This window comes from Panulirus ornatus, chromosome 10, assembly GCF_036320965.1.
Source record: "Panulirus ornatus isolate Po-2019 chromosome 10, ASM3632096v1, whole genome shotgun sequence".
NCBI lineage: Eukaryota > Metazoa > Arthropoda > Malacostraca > Decapoda > Palinuridae > Panulirus > Panulirus ornatus.
Window position 1 is genome coordinate 28,662,408 of NC_092233.1, and position 21,072 is coordinate 28,683,479.

Consider the following 21,072-nt stretch of genomic DNA (forward strand, 5'->3'; position numbering starts at 1 on the left):
CAAACCATTTCAACACACTTTCTTCTGCTTTCTCAACCACACTTTATTTCCACACATCTCTTTCACCCTCTCATTACTTACTCGATCAAACCACCTCACACCGCATAGTCCTCAAACATTTCATTTCCAACACATCCACCCTCCTCCGTACAACCCTATCTATAGCCCACGCCTCGCAACCATATGATATTGTTGGAACTACTATTCCTTCAAACATGCCCATTTTTGTTCTCCGAGATAATGTTCTGTCCTTCCACACATTCTTCATCGCTGCCAGAACCTTCGCCCTCTCCCCGACCCTGTGAACCACTTCCACTTCCATGGTTCCATTTGCTCCCAAGTCCACTCCCAGATATCTAAAACACTTCACTTTCTCCAATCTTTCTCCATTCAAACTTGCATCCCAGTTTACTTGTCCATCAACCCTACTGAACCCAATAACCTTGCTCTTATTCACATTTATTCTCAACTTTCTCCTTTCTCACACTCTTCCAAACTCAGTCACCAACTTCTGCAGTTTCTCACTCGAATCGGCCACCAGAGCTGTATCATCAGCGAACAACAACTGACTCACTCTCCAGTCCCTCTCATCCCCAACAGACTGCATATTCGCTCCTCTCTCCAAAATTCTTGCATTTACCTCCGTAGCCACCCCATCCGTAAACAAATTCAAAACCCATGGGGGACATCACATACTTCTGCTGCAGACCAACCTTCACTGGAAACCAATCACTCTCCTCTCTTCCTACTCGTACACATACATGCCTTGCATCCTTGGTAAAAACTTTTTACTGCTTCTAGCAGCTTACCTCCACACCACATACTCTTAAGACCTTCCACAAAGCATCTCATTATCCCTACCATATGCCTTCTCCAGATCCATAGATTAGGAACTTCTTGTTATGAATAGTGACGACCCATTCTGAAGTACTGCCTTCTACACAAATAGTTACTCTTTCAGTGTTATACTTCGTAATGGGAAATGGACCCGTACGAAATGATTTTTAGTGATTTACGAAGAATATAAGATTCAAGGAAAAACACAGAATATCTTTTGGTAGATACGTTACACTAATGAATCTGCTGTTATGCAACACACGGTTGTGTTAGGAAGGATGTTTAACAAAGATCAACGAAAGAATTAATTGTAAAATATTTAAGGGTGATACATGCAGAGAAAATACGTGCTTTGATAACGTGAAATATATGACTAGTAGATAATATTTCAATTCACTGAAGTACGACATTACATAAAACAAAGCAGACTATCCTGTGAAAAGAAAAGTATGAACTGATATCTGATAAGGCTAACACAAGAATTTAAGGGCAGACATACTTAGAAGATAAAAGTCTTAGATGAAGAAATCATATCATTACAACTGTGACATAACCTATGTGCTTTACATGATCCCATCCCATAATTGCCAAATACTACATTAATTCTACATGAATCTTGCCGTGTCGACCCAGTATGAATCTCCAGACCTGACGTTGCATAAGGATTCCTGGCTGCCACATAGGTTTGTTCATAATCGTTATCAGTCTCCAGACCCCTGAGTACCACATGCACCTGTATGTCCAGTAAACATGTAGCTATTTATGGATTGATTGAACGCCCCGAATGATTATATTTACCGAAAGCTATGTCGACCAACTGCATATACCATTGCCAAGATAGATCATGGTGGACACGGGAACCATCCTCACCTGCCATGGCGGCGTTATAATGGGATTTCAGGTGAACAATAAACCAGTAATGATTACCCGCGACCCATGCATCATCCACTCGCTATTACACACAAGCCTCTCGTCACACACTGTTCATGTTATTCCCAAACTGAAACTACTGCAGGTTATAGCGTAAATCCTACCACTGCCCTCAAGTTCAGCCATACTTGTTAGGAGTACGCCATTTGTTCTTCATTGCTTGTTATATCCTGGAGCTATGCGTCAGGGAGAACGCCAGGTGTCTCAGAAGCATAGCAGGGGTACAACACTGTGACTTTATAACAGTGAATAAACCTTGAGTCTCCCACTCGCACATCGTGCGAACACTAAAACTACGTGTCTCCGGATACACACTGCTGATTCAGCGGTGATCTGTCAGACTTGTGCAGTCGCACGGTACTTGTAAGTACACGTGAAACGTCACATGTTCTCCATGTCTGGCGTAGTTTCTAAGGTCTGTGGATTCAACTCTTTGGAGTTCACTCATAGCCATCGAAGCGACGAACAAAAGACTTACGTGTGTGAGGCTTGGATCATGCAGGTATGTGTAGGATTAATGCTAGGTTGGCGTTATCTTCAGTAGCCTAGCCTCCCAGGCGCTGTGTGACGCATGTCCTAGCTTGGTACCAGCCACCCATGGTCACACCCTTCTTAATAAAAGATTCATTACGTCGTAGCGGGCTGCTTAACTTGATATCATAAGCCCGTAATTGGCCTGGTTATCTTGCTGTCGTTTGCCAGTATTTACTCTGGTTATCTTGATATCCTTCGCCAGTATTTAGCTAGATATCTTGACATCCTTTGCTAGTCTTTAGCCTGTTTATCTTCGTATCCCTTGCTAGCATTTGGCCTGCTTATTCTGATATCCTTCGCCAGTACTGCCGTCTGAGATCATGTATGTAGTTATGGTGATAACCTGATAATGCTTACATGAATCTGTCGCTTTCCAGTCTTTGACCAGAACCCTGTGTAGTCATGTGTACATACAGGTAAGATAATCGCTAATATTATCGTGTACACCGCTATGTTCTTGATATGAGTGAAAGTTAACGGTTGATTTTCCTGTTTGTCAATTAAGCATTTTCTTGATTGATATTTGGGTACACGATTTTCATCAGAAAAGAAAAAATCGTATTTAACACATCGGCTCATGAACCCACTGTTTCCACTGAGGGACTGGTAACACGGTGGTCACGTTTTATAGTGTTCATACGACCTGACTCAGCGTCATGGCCACTGTTAATTCTGTCTGTTTTGACCATTAAGGTTTATGTTTATTGGTGAGCCTTATCAGCCAGTGGCGAGGCAGCACCACCACCACCTTGCTGCCTGACACACGGTGGTGATCAACGTAAGGGATATGCTCTGTAACACACGGCCATTCTAGCCCAGAGTTCGGGTGAACAATTGATAGCTGGCTTACAAATGTAACAACAAGACGTGGGAACGATGCAACGTGTGGAAGGGACGTCCATGGTCATCTAAACTGGTGCTGTTCTTCAGAAATAAATGTGGATCGAAAGTGATAAAAAAATCTCATGTAACAGCATTTATATTTTGTATAAAAATAAAAAGAAACATTTATGATATCATCACTATTTATAACACTACTGATGCATTTGCCGTTGGTCGATAATGATTGACAATATCTAGCCAATACTTCTGCCGTAAACTCCCCTTCGAGTGGTACCATGCTAAGGTATCACCGATAGTTTTATTATCAAATGTCTTGTGCGCAGATAAAGTAATTACCTTTTTTATCCTGATTTTAGCTTTTCTCGCCAGCATCCCGGTAATGTAAACGTCGTCCACCCACAGCAAATTAACACTTTTGGAGGCCTCCAGAAGTTTTGGCACCAAGTGGGTGGCAAGGAGCCATATGGTACCTTGGCAGTAGGACGGGTAGGTCCTACGTGGGTATTCCTCCTTTGTTACTAACCATTTCCCTTTCCTCATCACCGACACTCCCTGCGGCTTGCACACGAATTTCTCTTTAGACTTGTCATCCAGGTCGTGGATGAGCTTCTGCAGCAGGAAGGTGTCAACGAGGAGGTCGTCGTCTGCGTGAAGCGTCCAGGGAACGTGAGAACAGTGGCGAGTGATCCAATATAGAGAGGCCAGGGCCTTGTAGCTTAACAGGTGGTAGTGGTCCGTGTAGTTACCCTGTAGGGAATACATAGTTAATTTCGTCCTAGAGATGGTCAAAGCTCATTGTGAGGATCTGATTTTACTTAAGTATTGTTGGGGAATGGGATAAGATAAAGAATTTGGTGTGGCAACATCGGAAATTCTAAAACGATAGCTACATGTCGCATGATAAGGCGAAAGTGAATAGGACTGTTAGCGCGGCGCTGAAAAGATGACATTGGAAAATGTGACGTTGAGACGGTCAGCACTCTAAGTTTTATGTCCTCTATTATCATATGTAAATGTCATTTTTGGTCCATTTTTTCCCAAAAGAATTAACATGCACAAACAAACAAATAAAAACGCTTCAATCATGGCCATCTCGAATGCGAGGAAAAAATTACATAAATGAAAAAAGGATGAAGAAATTAGAGCTTCTCTTGTTTCCAGTCGTAACCTTTAAAGTTAGAAGGGATATAAGAATATTTACACCACCAGGAATACCGAGGAACACTAAAAGAAACATTTATATTTATATTCATTGTACTTTGTCGCTGTCTCCCGCGTCAGCAAGGTAGCGCAAGCAAACAGACGAAAGAATGGCCCAACCTACCCACATACATATGTATATACATACACGTCCACACACGCACATATACATACCTATACATTTCAAAGTATATATACCTACACAGACATATACATATTTACACATGTACATAATTCATACTTGCTGCCTTTATTCATTCCCGTTGCCATCCAGCCACACATGAAATGACAACCCCCTCCCCCGCATGTGCGCGAGGTAGCGCTTGGAAAAGACAACAAAGACCACATTCGTTCACACTCAGTCTCTAGTTGTCATGTATAATGCACCGAAACCACAGCTCCCTTTCCACATCCAGGCCCAACAAAACTGTCCTTGGTTTACCCCAGACGCTTCACATGCCCTGGTTCAATCCATTGACAGCACGTCGACCCCGGTATACCACATCGTTCCAATTCACTCTATTATTTGCACGCCTTGCACCCTCCTGCATGTTCAGGCCCCGATCGCTCAAAAATATTTTTCACTCCATATTTCCAACTCCAATTTGGTTTCCGACTTCTCCTCGTTCCCTCCACCTCTGACATATATCCTCTTTGTCAATCTTTCCTCACTCATTCTCTCCATGTGACAAAACCATTTCAAAACACCCTCTTCTGCTCTCTCAACCACACTCTTTTTATTACCACACATCTCTCTTACCCTTTCATTACTTACTCGATCAAACCACCTCACACCACATATTGTCCTCAAACATCTCATTTCCAACACATCCACCCTCCTCCGCACAACTCTGTCTATAGCCCACGCCTCGCAACCATACAACATTATTGGGACCACTATTCCTTCAAACATACCCATTTTTGCTTTCCGAGATAACATTCTCGCCTTCCACGTATTTTTCAACGCTCCCGAACTTTCGCCCCCCCCCCCCCCTCCCTCACCCTGTGACTCACTTCCGCTTCCATGTTTTCATCCGCTGTTAAATCCGCTCCCAGATATCTAAAACATTTCACTTCCTCCAGTTTTTCTCCATTCAAACTTTTCTCCCAATTGACTTGTCCCTAAACCCTGCTGTACCTAATAACCTTGATCTTATTCACATCTACTCTCAGCTTTCTTCTTTCACACACTTTACCAAACTCAGCCACCAGCTTCTGCAGTTTCTCACCCGAATCAACCACCAGCACTGGATCATCAGCGAACAACAACTGACTCACTTCCGAAGCCCTCTCATCCACAACAGACTGCATACTTGCCCCTCTCTCCAAAACTCTTGCATTCACCTCCTTAACAACCCCATCCATAAACAAATTAAAAAACCATGGAGACATCACGCACCCCTACCGCAAACCGACATTCACTGATAACCATCCACTTTCCTCTCTTCCCACTCGCACACATGCCTTACATCTTCTATAAAAACTTTTCACCACTTCTAACAACTTGCCTCCCACACCATATCTTCTTAATACCTTCCACAGGATCTCTCTATCAACTCTATCATATGCCTTCTCCAGATCCAAAAATGCTACATACAAATCCATTTGCTTTTCTAAGTATTTCTCACTTACATTCTTCAAAGCAAACACCTGATCCACACATTCTCTACCACTTCTGAAACCACACTGCTCTTCCCCAATCTGATGCTCTGTACATGCCTTCACCCTCTCAGTCAATACCCTCCCATGTAATCTCCCGGGAATACTCAACAAACTGATACCTCTGTAATTTGAGCGCGCACATTTATCCCCTTTGCCTTTGTACAATGGCAATATGCATGCATTCCGCCAATCCTCAGACACCTTACCATGAGTCATACATACATACATTAAATATCTTCACCAACCAGTCAACAATACAGTCACCCCCTTTTTTAGTAAATTCCACTGCAATACCATCCAAACCCGCTGCCTTGTCTGCTTTCATCTTCCGCAAAGCTTTTACTACCTCTTCTCTGTTTACCAAACATTCTCCCTAACCCTCTCACTTTGCACACCACCTCGTCCAAAACACCCTATATCTGCCACTCTATCATCTAACAATTTCAACAAACCTTCAAAATACTCACTCCATCTCCTTCTCATATCACCACTACTTGTTATCACCTCCCCATTAGCCCCCTTCACCGATGTTCCCATTTGTTCTCTTGTCTTACGCACTTTATTTACCTCCTTCCAAAACATCTTTTTATTCTCACTAAAACTTAATTATCCTCTTTCACCCCAACTCTAATTTGCTCTCTTTTTTTTCTTTCACCTCTTGCACCTTTCTCTTGACCTCCTGCCTTTTCTTTTATACATCTCCCAGTCATTTGCACTATTTCCCTGGAAAACTCATCCAAAAGCCTTTATCTTCTCTTTCATTAATACTCTTACTTCTTCATCCCATCACTCACAACTCTTTCTAATCTGCCCACCTGCCACGCTTCTCATGCCATAAGCATCTTTTGCGTAGACCATCACTGCTTCCCTAAATACATCCCATTCTTCCCCCGCTCCCCTTATGTCCTTTGCTCTCACCTTTTTCCATTCTGCACTCAAGTCTCTCCTGGTACTTCCTCACACAAGTCTCTTTCCCAAGCTCACTTACTCTCTACACTCTCTTCACCCCTACATTCTCTCTTCTTTTCTGAAAACCTTTACAAATCTTCACCTTCGCCTCCACAAGATAATGATCAGACATCCCTCCAGTTGCACCTCTCAGCACATTAACATCCAAAAGTCTCTCTTTCGCGCGCCTATCAATTAACACCTAATCCAATAACGCTCTCTGGCCATCTTCCCTACTTACGTACGTATACTTATGTGTATATCTCTTTTTAAACCAGGTATTCCCAATCACCAGTCCTTTTTCAGCACACAAATATACAAGCTCTTCACCATTTCCATTTACAACACTGAACACCCCATGTACACCAATTATTCCCTCAACTGCCATATTACTCGCCTTTGCATTCAAATCACCCATCACTATAACCCAGTCTCGTGCATCAAAACTACTAACACAATCACTCAGCTGCTCCCAAAATACTTGCCTCTCATGATCTTTTTTCTCATGCCCAGGTGCATATGCACCAATAATAACCCATCTCTCTCCATCCACTTTCAGTTTTACCCATATCAATCTAGAGTTTACTTTCTGACACTCTATCACATACTCCCACCACTCCTGTTTCAGGAGTAGTGCTACTCCTTCCCTTACTCATGTCCTCTCACCAACCCTTGACTTTACTCCCAAAACATTCCCAAACCACTCTTCCCCTTTACCCTTGCGCTTCGTTTCACTCAGAGCCAAAACATTCAGGTTCCTTTCCTCAAACATACTACCTATCTCTCCTTTTTTCTCATCTTGGTTACATCCACACACATTTATACACCCCATCTGAGCCTTCGAGGAGGATGAGCACTCCCCGCGTGACTCCTTCTGTTTCCCCTTTTAGAAAGTTAAAATATTACTAGGGGAGGGTTTCTAGTCCCCCGCTCCCTTTCCCTTTAGTCGCCTTCTACGACACGTGGGGAATGCGTGGGAAGTATTCTTTCTCCCCTATCCCCACGGGTAAAAAAAAGAAACATGCCAAGTAATGAATGTCGTAGAGAAGTTTTGAGACACCTGTCTTACAAGCTAAGAGACTCAAAATCCATGAAGTGAGCAATAACTTTCTTTTTATCGCAGTAAGCACCAAGATTGCTCTTGGAGCAGAAACGATGGTGTGGAATGTAGGGTAAAGTTGAAGCTATTGCAGTTTAGAAGAGCGTCAGCATTGGATAGCTGGATCACACGGAGATCAAGGGAAGACGTAAACAGATCGTATCCTACAGAGGAAAGGCTGGATTCAATACAAATGTTGCAGAAATGATGAATAGAAACGGGGTCGGGACGAGGAGGCAGTTTAGGATCCTAGTCGTTTGATGATGGTCAAGGGACATTGGGAACCGTCCAGCATTCGTAGTCCAGCTGTGGGGAACATTTGTGAGTTGAGGGAAATGTGAGTTCGTGAATCAAATGCTAGCAATGCACCGAGAATTCAATTCAACTTTTTGTGGATCAAATGCTTTTAATGCATAGAGAATTTAACTGAATATTCGCTATAATTTTTCTATCTTCGACCCCTGAGGCATTATCAGTTAATAGTTACACGATTTTCATGGCAGTGTCGTTAATAGTAGTGGCTGTATTGGCTTTTTAAGACCTATGGAATAAGTCATTGATATACTTATGACATCCCAAGTCATCGTGTCAGGAAGAAGAAATGAGTGAGTCAAAGGATGCTGTGCTCAGTTCCCGATGCTGTCAGTTTGGCCCAGGTTACTGGTTGGCATCAAAGTCGAGAAAGAGTAAGAGATCGTTGCTTCCCTTGATATGTGAGTATGGCATAACACAGAGCCTCAACCCAAGTCTTTCCTATGAACTTTACTCTTGTGTCGTCCGGCAACCGTAACAGGAAACGTAGTCGTCCCCAAAGATAAGGCTAGGCTGCTGAACGTTACCCACCGTATTCGTTCACTGTGAGTCTCGCTACAAAGAAGCGAACCCTCTAGATAAGGGGATTTTAACTGATGGTCCGTGGACCACTGGGAGGCCCATGGAAGGGAGTGGGTGGGTGGGGTGGGGGTGGGTGTGGGGGTGAGGGGGTTCCAAACTAGGGTAAAAAAAAAAAAAAGATAAATAAAAGAAATTTCCAAGAGTTCCTGTTATCCCAGGGTAGCATCGGTTCGTGGTGAAATCTAAGATAAAATTTAGTCTTTTCAATTGTTAACTGTATCTTTTTTCTTTTTTTCTTCCAGACTAGAGGAGATGATATTGTTTAGTACTTTTGGGTGTTCGATGATAGTTAGGAATAATGAAATACCATGTATTTACTGTTGTATGACCAGTAGGTGATCTGCTTGAAAATTGGGCTCTTCTTTAACATGCTGACTGATTGAAACAAGTTGGATGATGGGATACTAGTATAACCTGAGGACATTATTTTGTGTGTATGTGTGTGAGTTTGTGCTTATGTGCGTTCTACCCGGGAGGGGTCCATAGATTTCATATTTTCAAAGGGTTCCGTGACCATGAAAAGGTTAAGAACCACCGATCTAGATGGATACAGTCAATTTCATTGGACCTCACCGCCACATTATCCATACAGATGGAGAACATCTGTCATTTATCATGCTGATTGCGCGTCTCTGCCTAACCGCCACATCATCAGGACCCCAGCCGATCTTGAACTGAAATGCAGCAGTACGACCGTCGGATATGATGGAGCGTCGTGCCCTATCGTAAAACGACGTACGTGCACCTCCATCCTCCTTCCTCTGTAAGTGTGTCAGACAGCATCCTCCACTTCACGGTCATCGCCCTAATCAAGATATTAAATTTGTCACGCCTCACTTGTTCGGTTTTAGGCGACCTATCCCTTTGTTCCTCCGTCAACAGTATGCTCATTTATCTATTTATTTATAATTACCCTACGACCAGTTTCTGTACAAGAGTCCTGGAGATATCCAGAACCTTTCTAAAAGCTCTTGCAGTAGCAGGGAAAGGTAGATTCCTCTAGTGTGAGAAGTTCTTTGATGAGACTGTACTCCCAAAGATACAGTTCCGCCAAAGGTGACTTTTAAACTTGCGGTGTAACCTCAAGCAGGAGGAGTCCAATATGCTCTTTACATCGTGTAAACATGCATTTTCTTTATGTTGAAGGCTCCAGTCACGGATAAAAGTCCACAGCAAGGCAGGGCCTTAATTGAAGTACAGAGAGAATAATGAAAGAAAAAGAAATGACGAAGGAAAATACGAGTTCTAAAGGAAGTGAAAGACCTGTCTTTCAAAGTGAGCCAGGTCATAGTTATTGGGAAAGACATGAGAAGGTCGAGAGTTCCAATGCTTCGACGTGAAAGGAAAGAAGCAGTTATCAGAACGGCCCACCCTTGAGTTGCCGATGGCCACACAATAACCATGTGACGCAGGGGCTTGCCAGGTATTGCGTGGTCTACCTAGTGGTAAGGGCACACAAGCAGCCAGCTCACGGGGGCAAAAAGCAAAGTAATACCTATAGAATAGGGAAAGTGAACCAACATTGCGGCGTAGTGTCAAGTTTGAAACAGCCTGGGACAGTTTATAAGTCCGACTGCTTTCGACTCAACTCTGTCAAGTAAGGATACAGAGCTAGAACCCCCACTATGTGAGAGTAGTACTCTATACAAGGGTGAATCAATCCCTTGTATAAACAGAGAAACTGTTCAGAAGAGAATGGAATTACAAAACCATCAAAGGGGAGACGAGAGTTGTGAGTTTCCAATAGAAAGATGGGTAGAAACTGGGTCTTGGAGGCATTAAACTTGATTACGTCTACCCCACTGAGATATCCTGTTCAAGTCTAAGTTTATTGAGGAAGTTGAGTCAAAACGAGATGCAGATCGAGCGAGAGAAGGAGCAGAACTGAAGGATGTGGATGAGGGCAGTGTTTGAGTCGTCAGCTTATGAGTGCATTTGATTATCTGTGAAAGAAAGGAAATCGTTGAAAATAGGAGAAAAAGTGCAGGGGACAGGACAGAACCTTGAGGTACACCGCTGCTGATGGAAAATGGGAGGAGGCTGATCCATCATCAACTACAGAGATCGGTCGACCGGAGAGGCAGCTAGATAAGAAGGAGCAGAGTGAGGAAGGGAAGCCAAAAGAGGGGAACTTAGAGATGATACCCCGATGCGTCTCCCTTTTAAAAGCTTTGGATATGTCAAGGGCGCCTACACACATGACTCCCCAAAATCATTCAGGAATGATGCCCAGACATTAGAAAGATAGGAAAGAATTTCACCAGTGGATCATGCCTTACTGAAGCCATACTGATGCTCAGAAACGCAGAAGAGCACTATTCGGACAGTCTGAAAATAGATTACGGGAAGAGGCATAGTATTGGTAAGAGGAACATCAGGGGGTGAAGGAAAGTTAGTCAACCAAGGTGGAGTCAGGGGAGAAACGGGAACCAAAGAGAGTTGCTTTGGTATCTGGGAGGGACAGCTGTAGTACCGTCAGAACGGAAAAGTGAAGGAACGGTAGAGCGACAGTTGTTAGAGATGCCCTTAGCTAAGACCAGAAAGACCTATCAGTAGATGACGAGGAGAGGATATCGCACTTACTTTGAATAAAGGAATGCTTTGCAATGGTTACGGGCCTGGATGGGAGCTAGAGGAAGGAGAATTTTTCCAAGTCCTATATGCCTGATCCCTTGCCCGCATGGCGACCGAACAGGAGCGGTTGAACCATGGACTGGACGAAGATATCGTCTTGAAGGAAGAGGAGTTAAATGCTTCCATTGCCGCAAGAATGACATCTATCCGTTTGGCGGAGACTGTAGTGTCATCACATAAGGGACAATAATTTACCCAAGGAAAGTCAGAAAAGAAGTTACATAAGTTATTCCAGTCAACTTTATTGAGGTGCCAATATCTACGCTCAGAAGGTGCTACTGGAAGGGGAGGTGCTTGGGTCAGTCTGTGATTAGCGAGCCTTGGTCACCCTCTGATCAGATGAACCAACTGGGGACGAGATTATATACAGCGGGATGGACGAGAGGCGAAAAAAAAAGATCCAGAATATTAGGAGAGTAGTCACAGCAGTCAGGAATATGGGTAGGGTGGGAGAAAATTTGTTCTGAATCATTAAGAGTGGAGAACGTGAGGGCTTCAGTCCCTCTACCATCCGTATGGGAGGAGTTCAACCATTCCTTATGGTGTGTGTGTGTGTGTGTGTGTGTGTGTAAACATGAGGCTGACCTCAATGCGGCCTTTGTTACCAGCGTTACGAACCATAATAGCATGTAGTCATCCAGCGCCTCACAAACGCATCTAGCACATTCCCGAGCCCAGCGCCGGCATGCAGTGTGTGGACGGAAACAATGAGCCGTACCAAAGGATGTACGCAAGGCGCACCGCGCAGCACGTGAGCATCGCGCGTACAGAACGACTTCGTTAGGAGAAGGTGGGCCGCTGCACGACCGGAATCCCGTGTACGTTAAGACCAATCTGACCTGATTGAGTCATTAATGTTCTTATTAAGAGATTTGACTAAAACCATGGCTTATGGTCCCCACAGTAATCTTAAGTAATCATCACCATTAACTATTATGCACGAGATGTTTTTTATATTCTTATATTTATCTATTATTACTATACTTTCACGCTGTCTCCCGCGTTAGCGAAGCAACGCAAGGAAACAGACGAAAGAATGGCCCAACCCACCCACATACACATGGATATGCATACACGTCCACACACGCACATATACATACCTATACATTTCAACGTATACATATATAAACACAAAGACATGTACATATGTACACGTACATAATTCATACTTGCTGCCTTTATTCATTCCCGTCGCCATCCCGCCACACATGAAATGACAACCCCCTCCCCCCGCATGCGCGCGAGGTAGCCCTAGGAAAAGACAATAAAGGCCACATTCGTTCACACTCAGTCTCTAGCTGTCATGTATAATGCACCGAAACCACAGCTCCCTTTCCACATCCAGGCCCCACAAAACTTTCCATGGTTTACCCCAGACGCTTCACATGCCTTGGTTCAATCTATTGACAGTACGTCGACCGCGGTAATCCTTTTCACTCCATCTTTCCACCTCTAATTTGGTGTCCCACTTCTCCTCGTTCCCTCCACCTCTGACACATATGTCCTCTTTGTCAATCTTTCCTCACTCATTCTCTCCATGTGACCAGACCATTTTAAAACACCCTCGTCTGCTCTCTCAACCGCACTCTTTTTATTACCACACATCTCTCTCACCCTTTCATTACTTACTCGATCAAAGCACCTCACTCCACATACTGTCCTCAAACATCTAATTTCAAACACATCTACCCTCCTCCGCACAACTCATCTATAGCCCACGCCACGCAAAAATATAACATTGTTGGAACCACTATTCCTTCAAACATACCCATTTTTGCTTTCCGAGATAATGTCTGGCCTTCCACACATTTTTCAACGCTCCCTGAACTTTCGCCCCCTCCCCTACCCTGTGACTCACTTCCGCTTCCATGGTTCCATCCGCTGCCAAATCCACTCCCAGATATCTAAAACACTTCACTTACTCCAGTTTTTCTCCATTCAAACTTACCTCCCAATTGACTTGTCCCTCAAACCTACTGTACCTAATAACCTTGCTCTTATTCACATTTAGTCTCAGCTTTCTTCTTTCACACACTTTACCAAACTCAATCACCAGCTTCTGTAGTTTCTCACCCGAATCAGCCACCAGCGCTGTATCATCAGCGAACAACAATCGACTCACTTCCCAAGCTCTCTCATCCATAACAGACTGCATACCTGCCCCTCTCTCCAAAACTCTGGCATTCACCTCACTAACACTCCCATCCATAAACAAATTAAACAACCCCGGAGACATCACACACCCCTGCCGCAAACCGACATTCACTGAGAACCAGTCACTTTCCTCTCTTCCTTCTCGTACACATGCCTTACATCCTCGATAAAAACTTTTCACTGCTTGTAGCAACTTGCCTCCCACACCATATATTCTTAATACCTTCCAGAGAGCATCTCTATCAACTCTTATCATATGCCTTCTCCAGATCCAAAAATGCCACATACAAGTATATTTGCTTTTCTAAGCATTTCTCACATACATTCTTCAAAGCAAACACCTGATCCACACATCCTCTACCACTTCTGAAACCACACTGCTCCTCCCCAATCTGATGCTCTGTACATGCCTTCACCCTCTCAATCAATACCCTCCCATATAATTTCCAGGAATACTCAACAAAATTATACCTCTGTAATTTGAACACTCACCTTTATCTATTTTGCCTTTGTACAATGGCACTATGCAAGCATTCTGCCAATCCTCACTCACCTCACCATGAGTCATACATACATTGAATATCCTTACCAACCAGTCAACAACACAGTCACCCCCTGTTTTAATGAATTCCACTGCAATACCATCCAAACCCGCTGCCTTGTCAGCTTTCATCTTCCGTAATGCTTTCACTACTTCTTCTCTGTTTACTAAGTCATTCTTCCTAACCCTCTCACTTCGCTCACCACCTCGAGCAAAACACCCTTTATCTGCCACTCAATCATCTAACACATTCAACAAACCTTCAAAATACTCCATCTCCTTCTCACATCACCACTACTTGTTATCACCTCCCCATTAGCCCCCTTCACCGATGTTCCCATTTGTTCCCTTGTATTACGCACTTTATTTACCTCCTTCCAAAACATCTTTTTATTCTCCCTAGAATTTAATGATACTCTCTGACCCGAACTCTCTTTGTCACCTCTTGCACCTTTCTCTTGATCTCCTGCCTCTTTCTTTTATACATCTCCCAGTCATTTGCATTATCTCCCTGCAAATTTCGTCCAAATGCCTCTCTCTTTCACTAATAATCTTACTTCTTCATCCCACCACTCACTACCCTTTCTTACCCCCACTTGTACATATCCCAAGATCACTGAAACCAAAATTTGAACATAAGGATATGAATAGTGGTTACTTAAAAAGAAACAAAGATTGTCAGACGTTTTTGGCAAACCTTGGTCAGCCTGTATTTAGCGAACCTGGGTCAGCCTGTGAATAGCGAGCCTGGGGTCAACCTGTGATTAGCGAACCTGGGTCAGCTTGTGAATAGCGAGCCTGGGTCAACCTGTGATTAGCGAGCCTGGTTCAGCGTGTGATTAGCGAGCCTGGTTCAGCCTGTATTTAGCGAACCTGGGTCAGCCTGTGAATAGCGAGCCTGGGGTCAACCTGTGATTAGCGAGCCTGGTTCAGCGTGTGATTAGCGAGCCTGGGTCAACCTGTGATTAGCGAGCCTGGGTCAACCTGTGAATAGCGAGCCTGGGGTCAACCTATGATTAGCGAGCCTGGTTCAGCGTGTGATTAGCGAGCTTAGGGTCAACTGTGATTAGCGAGCCTGGGTCAACCTGTGATTAGCGAGCCTGGGTCAACCTGTGATTAGCGAGCTTAGGGTCAACCTGTGATTAGCGAGCCTGGGTCAACCTGTGATTAGCGAGCTTAGGGTCAGCCTATGATTGGCGAGCCTGGGTCAGCCTATGATCAGTGAGCCTGGGTCAGCCTGTGATTAGCGAGCCTGGGTCAACCTGTGATTAGCGAGCCTGGGTCAACCTGTGATTAGCGAGCCTGGGTCAGCCTGTGATTAGCGAGCCTGGGTCAGCCTGTGATTAGCTAGCCTAGCTCAGCCTGTGATCAGCGAGCCTGGGTCAGCCTGTGATCAGTGAGCCTGGGTCAACCTGTGATTAGCGAGCTTAGGGTCAACCTGTGATTAGCGAGCCTGGGTCAACCTGTGATTAGCGAGCCTGGGTCAGCCTGTGATTAGCGAGCCTGGGTCAGCCTGTGATTAGCTAGCCTAGCTCAGCCTGTGATCAGCGAGCCTGGGTCAACCTGTGATTAGCGAGCCTGGGTCAACCTGTGATTAGCGAGCCTGGGTCAGCCTGTGATTAGCTAGCCTAGCTCAGCCTGTGATCAGTGAGCCTGGGTCAGCCTGTGATTAGCTAGCCTAGCTCAGCCTGTGATCAGTGAGCCTGGGTCAGCCTGTGATCAGTGAGCCTGGGTCAGCCTGTGATCAGTGAGCCTGGGTCAACCTGTGATTAGCTAGCCTAGCTCAGCCTGTGATCAGTGAGCCTGGGTCAGCCTGTGATTAGCTAGCCTAGCTCAGCCTGTGATCAGTGAGCCTGGGTCAGCCTGTGATTAGCTAGCCTAGCTCAGCCTGTGATCAGCGAGCCTGGGTCAGCCTGTGATTAGCTAGCCTAGCTCAGCCTGTGATCAGTGAGCCTGGGTCAGCCTGTGATCAGTGAGCCTGGGTCAGCCTGTGATTAGCTAGCCTAGCTCAGCCTGTGATCAGCGAGCCTGGGTCAGCCTGTGATTAGCTAGCCTAGCTCAGCCTGTGATCAGTGAGCCTGGGTCAGCCTGTGATCAGTGAGCCTAGCTCAGCCTGTGATCAGCGAGCCTGGGTCAGCCTGTGATCAGCGAGCCTGGGTCAGCCTATGATCAGTGAGCCTGGGTCAGCCTGTGATCAGCGAGCCTAGGCACGCTCGTTTACACCATGTAGTGAGACAAGAGAGGCAAGTATGATGCAAGTCCAGCTTACCTGCACAATGTCATGGTACAGTCTGCTCTCTTCCTCGACGATCTTTTCCTCTTTCTTATTCTTAGCTCGACCCACCATGTAGACGACGGTCATATTGAGACCAGGAATCGAAGAGTTGGCCCAGGTGCTTCTGGTGTCCCTTCGTTGGTCGACCCGGCTGATGGCCGAGTGAACATACGTCACCACCTGCAGGTTGTCCCTTCTGCGGCAGAAGTCTTTCTCTTCGATCAAGAACTGGCGCGGGATGTCTGCCGGCTTCCTCACCGGGATGTCGGACGGGTTATCGGGGATAAACGGCTGCCGGCAGAGCAAGACATACAAAGTAACACACCATTGTTGATAAGAGTTATTGGGTTTAGACGAAAGAAAGTTTATATACTGTAGAGTTTATACATTGTAGAGTTTATACATTGTAGAAGGGAATGCAGGATGGTAATGAATTACTAGTTGTTTGTGACAAATCTAGGTTGTGAGAAATTGACAGACAACATTGAGGTTGTTGAAGATACCTTTTGACAGACGACTTCACTGAATACTGTACAGCTCTCACTCTGGGAAGTGACTTTGTGTGTCAGGTGTTATCGCTGATAGTCTCACATGTGCATCACAGTTCCAATCTCCTCAGTTTTAGAAAACTTCAGCTGGATCCCACAATCACTGATTTTTTTTTTCAGACTTTTAAATGTTTTTGAATTGCTTCCGTTATAGAACTGATGTTACCCTGTTTTGATTTCCCATCCTCACTTTGCTCCCCCACATCTAGCTTCCTTACTGGCCCATCTATCCATGTGGCTCTGTTGATGGATCAGTCTCTCCCCCTTTCTCCATCAACAGTGGTGTCGCTCAGGGTTCTGTCTTGTCTCGTACATTTTTTCATCTTTTCATCAACAATTACCCTTCTTCCACAAAAAAAAAAAATGCACTTATATACTGATAACTCACCACAGCATTCCTCAATGTCCTTCAATTCTGCTCCTTCTCTCACTCGATCTGCATCTCGTCTCGACACAACTTCCACTTTAAACTCAGACTTAGACTGGATATCTCAGTGGGATAGACGAAATCTGGTAAAGTTTAATACCTCCGAGAAACCGTTTCTGTTCATCTCTCTCTCGAGCATTCCTCACAACTTTCCCTCTCCTTCGACGGGTCTATAATTTCGCTTTTTGCCTCGATGAACTTAATTGGTACTATTGTAACATCCATTATATCTTGGAAACCCCATATTACGTAAATAGCTAAATCTTTTTCTAAGAAATTGGAAATCCTGTTTAGATGTCGAAGTTCCTTGTCTTTCGAACAGTTGCTTCGTTTATACATGGGATTGATTCGTCCTCATACAGAGTACTGCTCTCACATTTGGTGTGGTTCTAGCTCCGCATCCTTATCGAGAATTGAGTCGAAAGTGGTCCGACTTATAGATTGTCCAAGGCTAACTTCAAAACTTAACCCTTTTGCCCTACGCCCCACTGTTGGTTCACTTCCCTCTTCTATAGGTATTACTTTGGCTTTTACTTCCTAGAACTGGCTGCTTGTGTGCTCCCACCACTAGCTAGACCACGCAATTACTGTGTGGCCGTCGATATCTCAAGGGTGGGCCGTTTTGATAATTATTTCTTTTCCTACACCTCGAAACTTTGGAACTCTACCTTCACGTGTCTTTTCCAATGAATGTGACCTGGCACATTTCAAAGGCAGGTCTTTCATTTTCTCTAGAATTTCTAATATTTTTCTTTGTCTCTTCTTTTTTCCCTCTTATAGATATGTCTACTTCTTAATTAAGGCCGGCCTTGAAGAGGACTTTGTCCTTGACAGGAATCTCCAACAAAGAAAAAAGAAATACTATTTCCTTACTAATATTCTCTTTCTATAATGTTTACATGTTTAAGATTAATGATCATGTTGAATGTAAATAAGTGTAATTTTGATAACCGTTGTGACTGTGGCCAAGATGGACTCTTCTGTACCCACACAGTACAGGAATGGCAGCAGCACCACCAAGAGCGGTGTTCTCGTCATGTACCTCTGGTTCGTGTGACTGACAACTGCAGGTGTAGCTGAGACAACAGTAGGTCCACCCACAGCTTCTCGTGAATAAACTGTGAAAGAGTTTGGCAGAGAGCGGGTGAAGGGAGAATGTTGAGAGTTTGGGAGAGAGTGGATGGAAGGAGAAGATTGAGAGTTTGGGAGAAAGTGGTGGAAAATGGAAGTTGAGTAGATGTGAACAGAAGTAAGGAAGTGCACTGCAGCAGAGAGATGAGATGAGATGGTTTGCGAGTAAGTCAGAACGGAGAGGACTTAGAGAAAGTGGGATGCTTAAGATACATGAGAGTGGACTTGACAACAGATGAAACCAGAGGGGCTAAAGTGAGTCATAGGGTAGTCGAGTGGGTGTGGGGAATGTTCCTGGATGTATTGAGGACCGTGTGAAAGTCACTGTTAAGATAAGGGCAGGTATGTCTGAAGGTATGTTAGTCCTGACAGTATTGTATGGATGTGATTCATGGATTCAAAATGCAAGAGAATAGAGGAGGATGGATGTGCACACACTGTATGACGTGAGACAGGTTGATTGCGTAAAGAATAGCAGTGTACGGGGAATTTGGTAGTAGGCCAAGTATGACAGGGAAAGCTGATCAAGTTCCAATGAGATGGTGTGGACGTGTGGAAAGAATGAATGAAGAAAAATTGATTGAGGAGATCGCCGCGTCTGAACACTGAGGAGGGATATTGGCGTGCTTGGGAGAGAATTGATTATTTTGCTCATTTTTCTCGAAAACTGTCTACGCGTCCCTACCCTTGTGGCATGCGTTTGACTGCTGGTACCTACAGCTTGTGTGTAGAGACCGGCCATTTGAGGAGTGGTCAGTCTGATGACTCCTTTTCTTTTGTCTTTCCCACTTCATATGATCTTTCTCCGTCTAAGATTCAAGTCTGCAGACCCTTGCTGAGCCCTGCTTTGCTTCTACTTTCTTTTTCCTTTGCATTTTTCTTTGGCCTGAGCTGACCTTGATTGGGGCATGTTATTTGCTCCATGTCGGTCACCATAAAAGAAAATGGAACGATGTGGTGGTATATGGGGGACGATGTTCCATCAGTGGGTTGAACTAAGACATATGAGGCAGTCAACGTAAACCATGGAATAGTCTGTGGGGCGTGGTTACAGATGGTAAGTTTGGTTTTTAGTGTATCATACGACACACTGACTGTTTGTGTACAATTGAGGGCATTGTTCATCTATTTCTGACACTACCTCGATTAAGCGGGAAAGGTGATGGGGAGAAAGAATACTTCCCACGCATTCCTCCCGTGTCATAGAAGGCGACTAAAGGGGACGGGAGCAGGGGGCTAGAAACCCTCCCCTCCTTGTTTCCCCTTCTAAAAGGGGAAACAGAGGAAGGAGTCACGCGGGGAGTGCTCATCCTCCTCGAAGGCTCAGACAGGGGCGTATAAATGTGTGTGGATGTAACCAAGATGAGAAAAAAGGAGAGACAGGTAGTATGTTTGAGGGAAGGAACCTGGATGTTTTGGCTCTGAGTGAAACGAGGCTCAAGGGTAAAGGGGAAGAGTGGTTTGGGAATGCCTTGGGAGTAAAGTCAGGGGTTGGTGAGAGGACAAGAGCAAGGGAAGGAGTAGCACTACTCCTGAAACAGGAGTGGTGGGAGTATGTGATAGAATGTGAGAAAGTAAATTCTAGATTGATATGGGTAAAACTGAAAGTAGATGGAGAGAGATGGGTGATTATTGGGCATGAGAAGAAAGATCACTAGACGCAAGTGTTTTGGGAGCAGCTGAGTGAGTGTTAGTAGTTTTGATGCACGAGACCGGGTTATAGTGATGGGTGATTTGAATGCAAAGGTGAGTAATGTGGCAGTTGAGGGAATAATTGGTGTACATGGAGTGTTCAGTGTTGTAAATGGAGATGGTGAAGAGTTTGTAGATTTGTGCGATGAAAAAGGACTGGTGATTGGGAATACATGGTTCAAAAAGAGACATATACATAAGTATACGTATGTAAGTAGGAGATGGCCAGAGAGCGTTATTGGATTACGTGTTAATTGATAGGCGCGCGAAACAGAGACTTCTGGATGTTAATGTGCTGAGAGGTGCAACTGGAGGGATGTCTGATCATTATCTTGTGGAGGCGAAGGTGAAGATTTGTAGAGGTTTTCAGAAGAGAGAATGTTGGGGTGAAGAGAGTGTTGAAAGTAAGTGAGCTTGGGAAGGAGACTTGTGTGCGGAAGTACCAGGAGAGACTAAGTACAGAATGGAAAAAGGTGAGAACAAAGGACGTAAGGGGAGTGGGGAAGGATGGGATGTATTTAGGGAAGCAGTGATGGCTTGCACAAAAGATGCTTGTGGCATGAGAAGCGTGGGAGTTGAGGAGATTAGAAAGGGTAGTGAGTGGTGGGATGAAGAAGTAAGATTATTAGTGAAAGAGAAGAGAGGCATATGGACGATTTTTGCAGGGAAATAATGCTAATGACTGAGAGATGTATAAAAGAAAGAGGCAGGAGGTCAAGAGAA

The 21,072-nt window shown here is 44.6% G+C and overlaps 1 protein-coding gene across 2 annotated transcripts in view; it reads right to left on the bottom strand.

Annotated features, from left to right (window-relative positions):
- Window positions 1–1,135: 1,135 nt before the first annotated feature.
- LOC139750848 (beta-1,3-galactosyltransferase 2-like) overlaps window positions 1,136–21,072 on the bottom strand; it is a 48,835-nt gene continuing 28,898 nt past the window's right edge. For both annotated transcript variants that reach the window (XM_071665639.1, XM_071665640.1), the window contains exons 3-4: window positions 16,546–16,842; window positions 1,136–3,891 (exon numbers count right to left, since the gene is read on the bottom strand). In XM_071665639.1, the coding sequence (XP_071521740.1) occupies window positions 3,328–3,891; window positions 16,546–16,842 (861 nt within the window). In that variant the 3' untranslated portion in view covers window positions 1,136–3,327. The remainder of the gene's footprint in view (window positions 3,892–16,545; window positions 16,843–21,072) is intronic.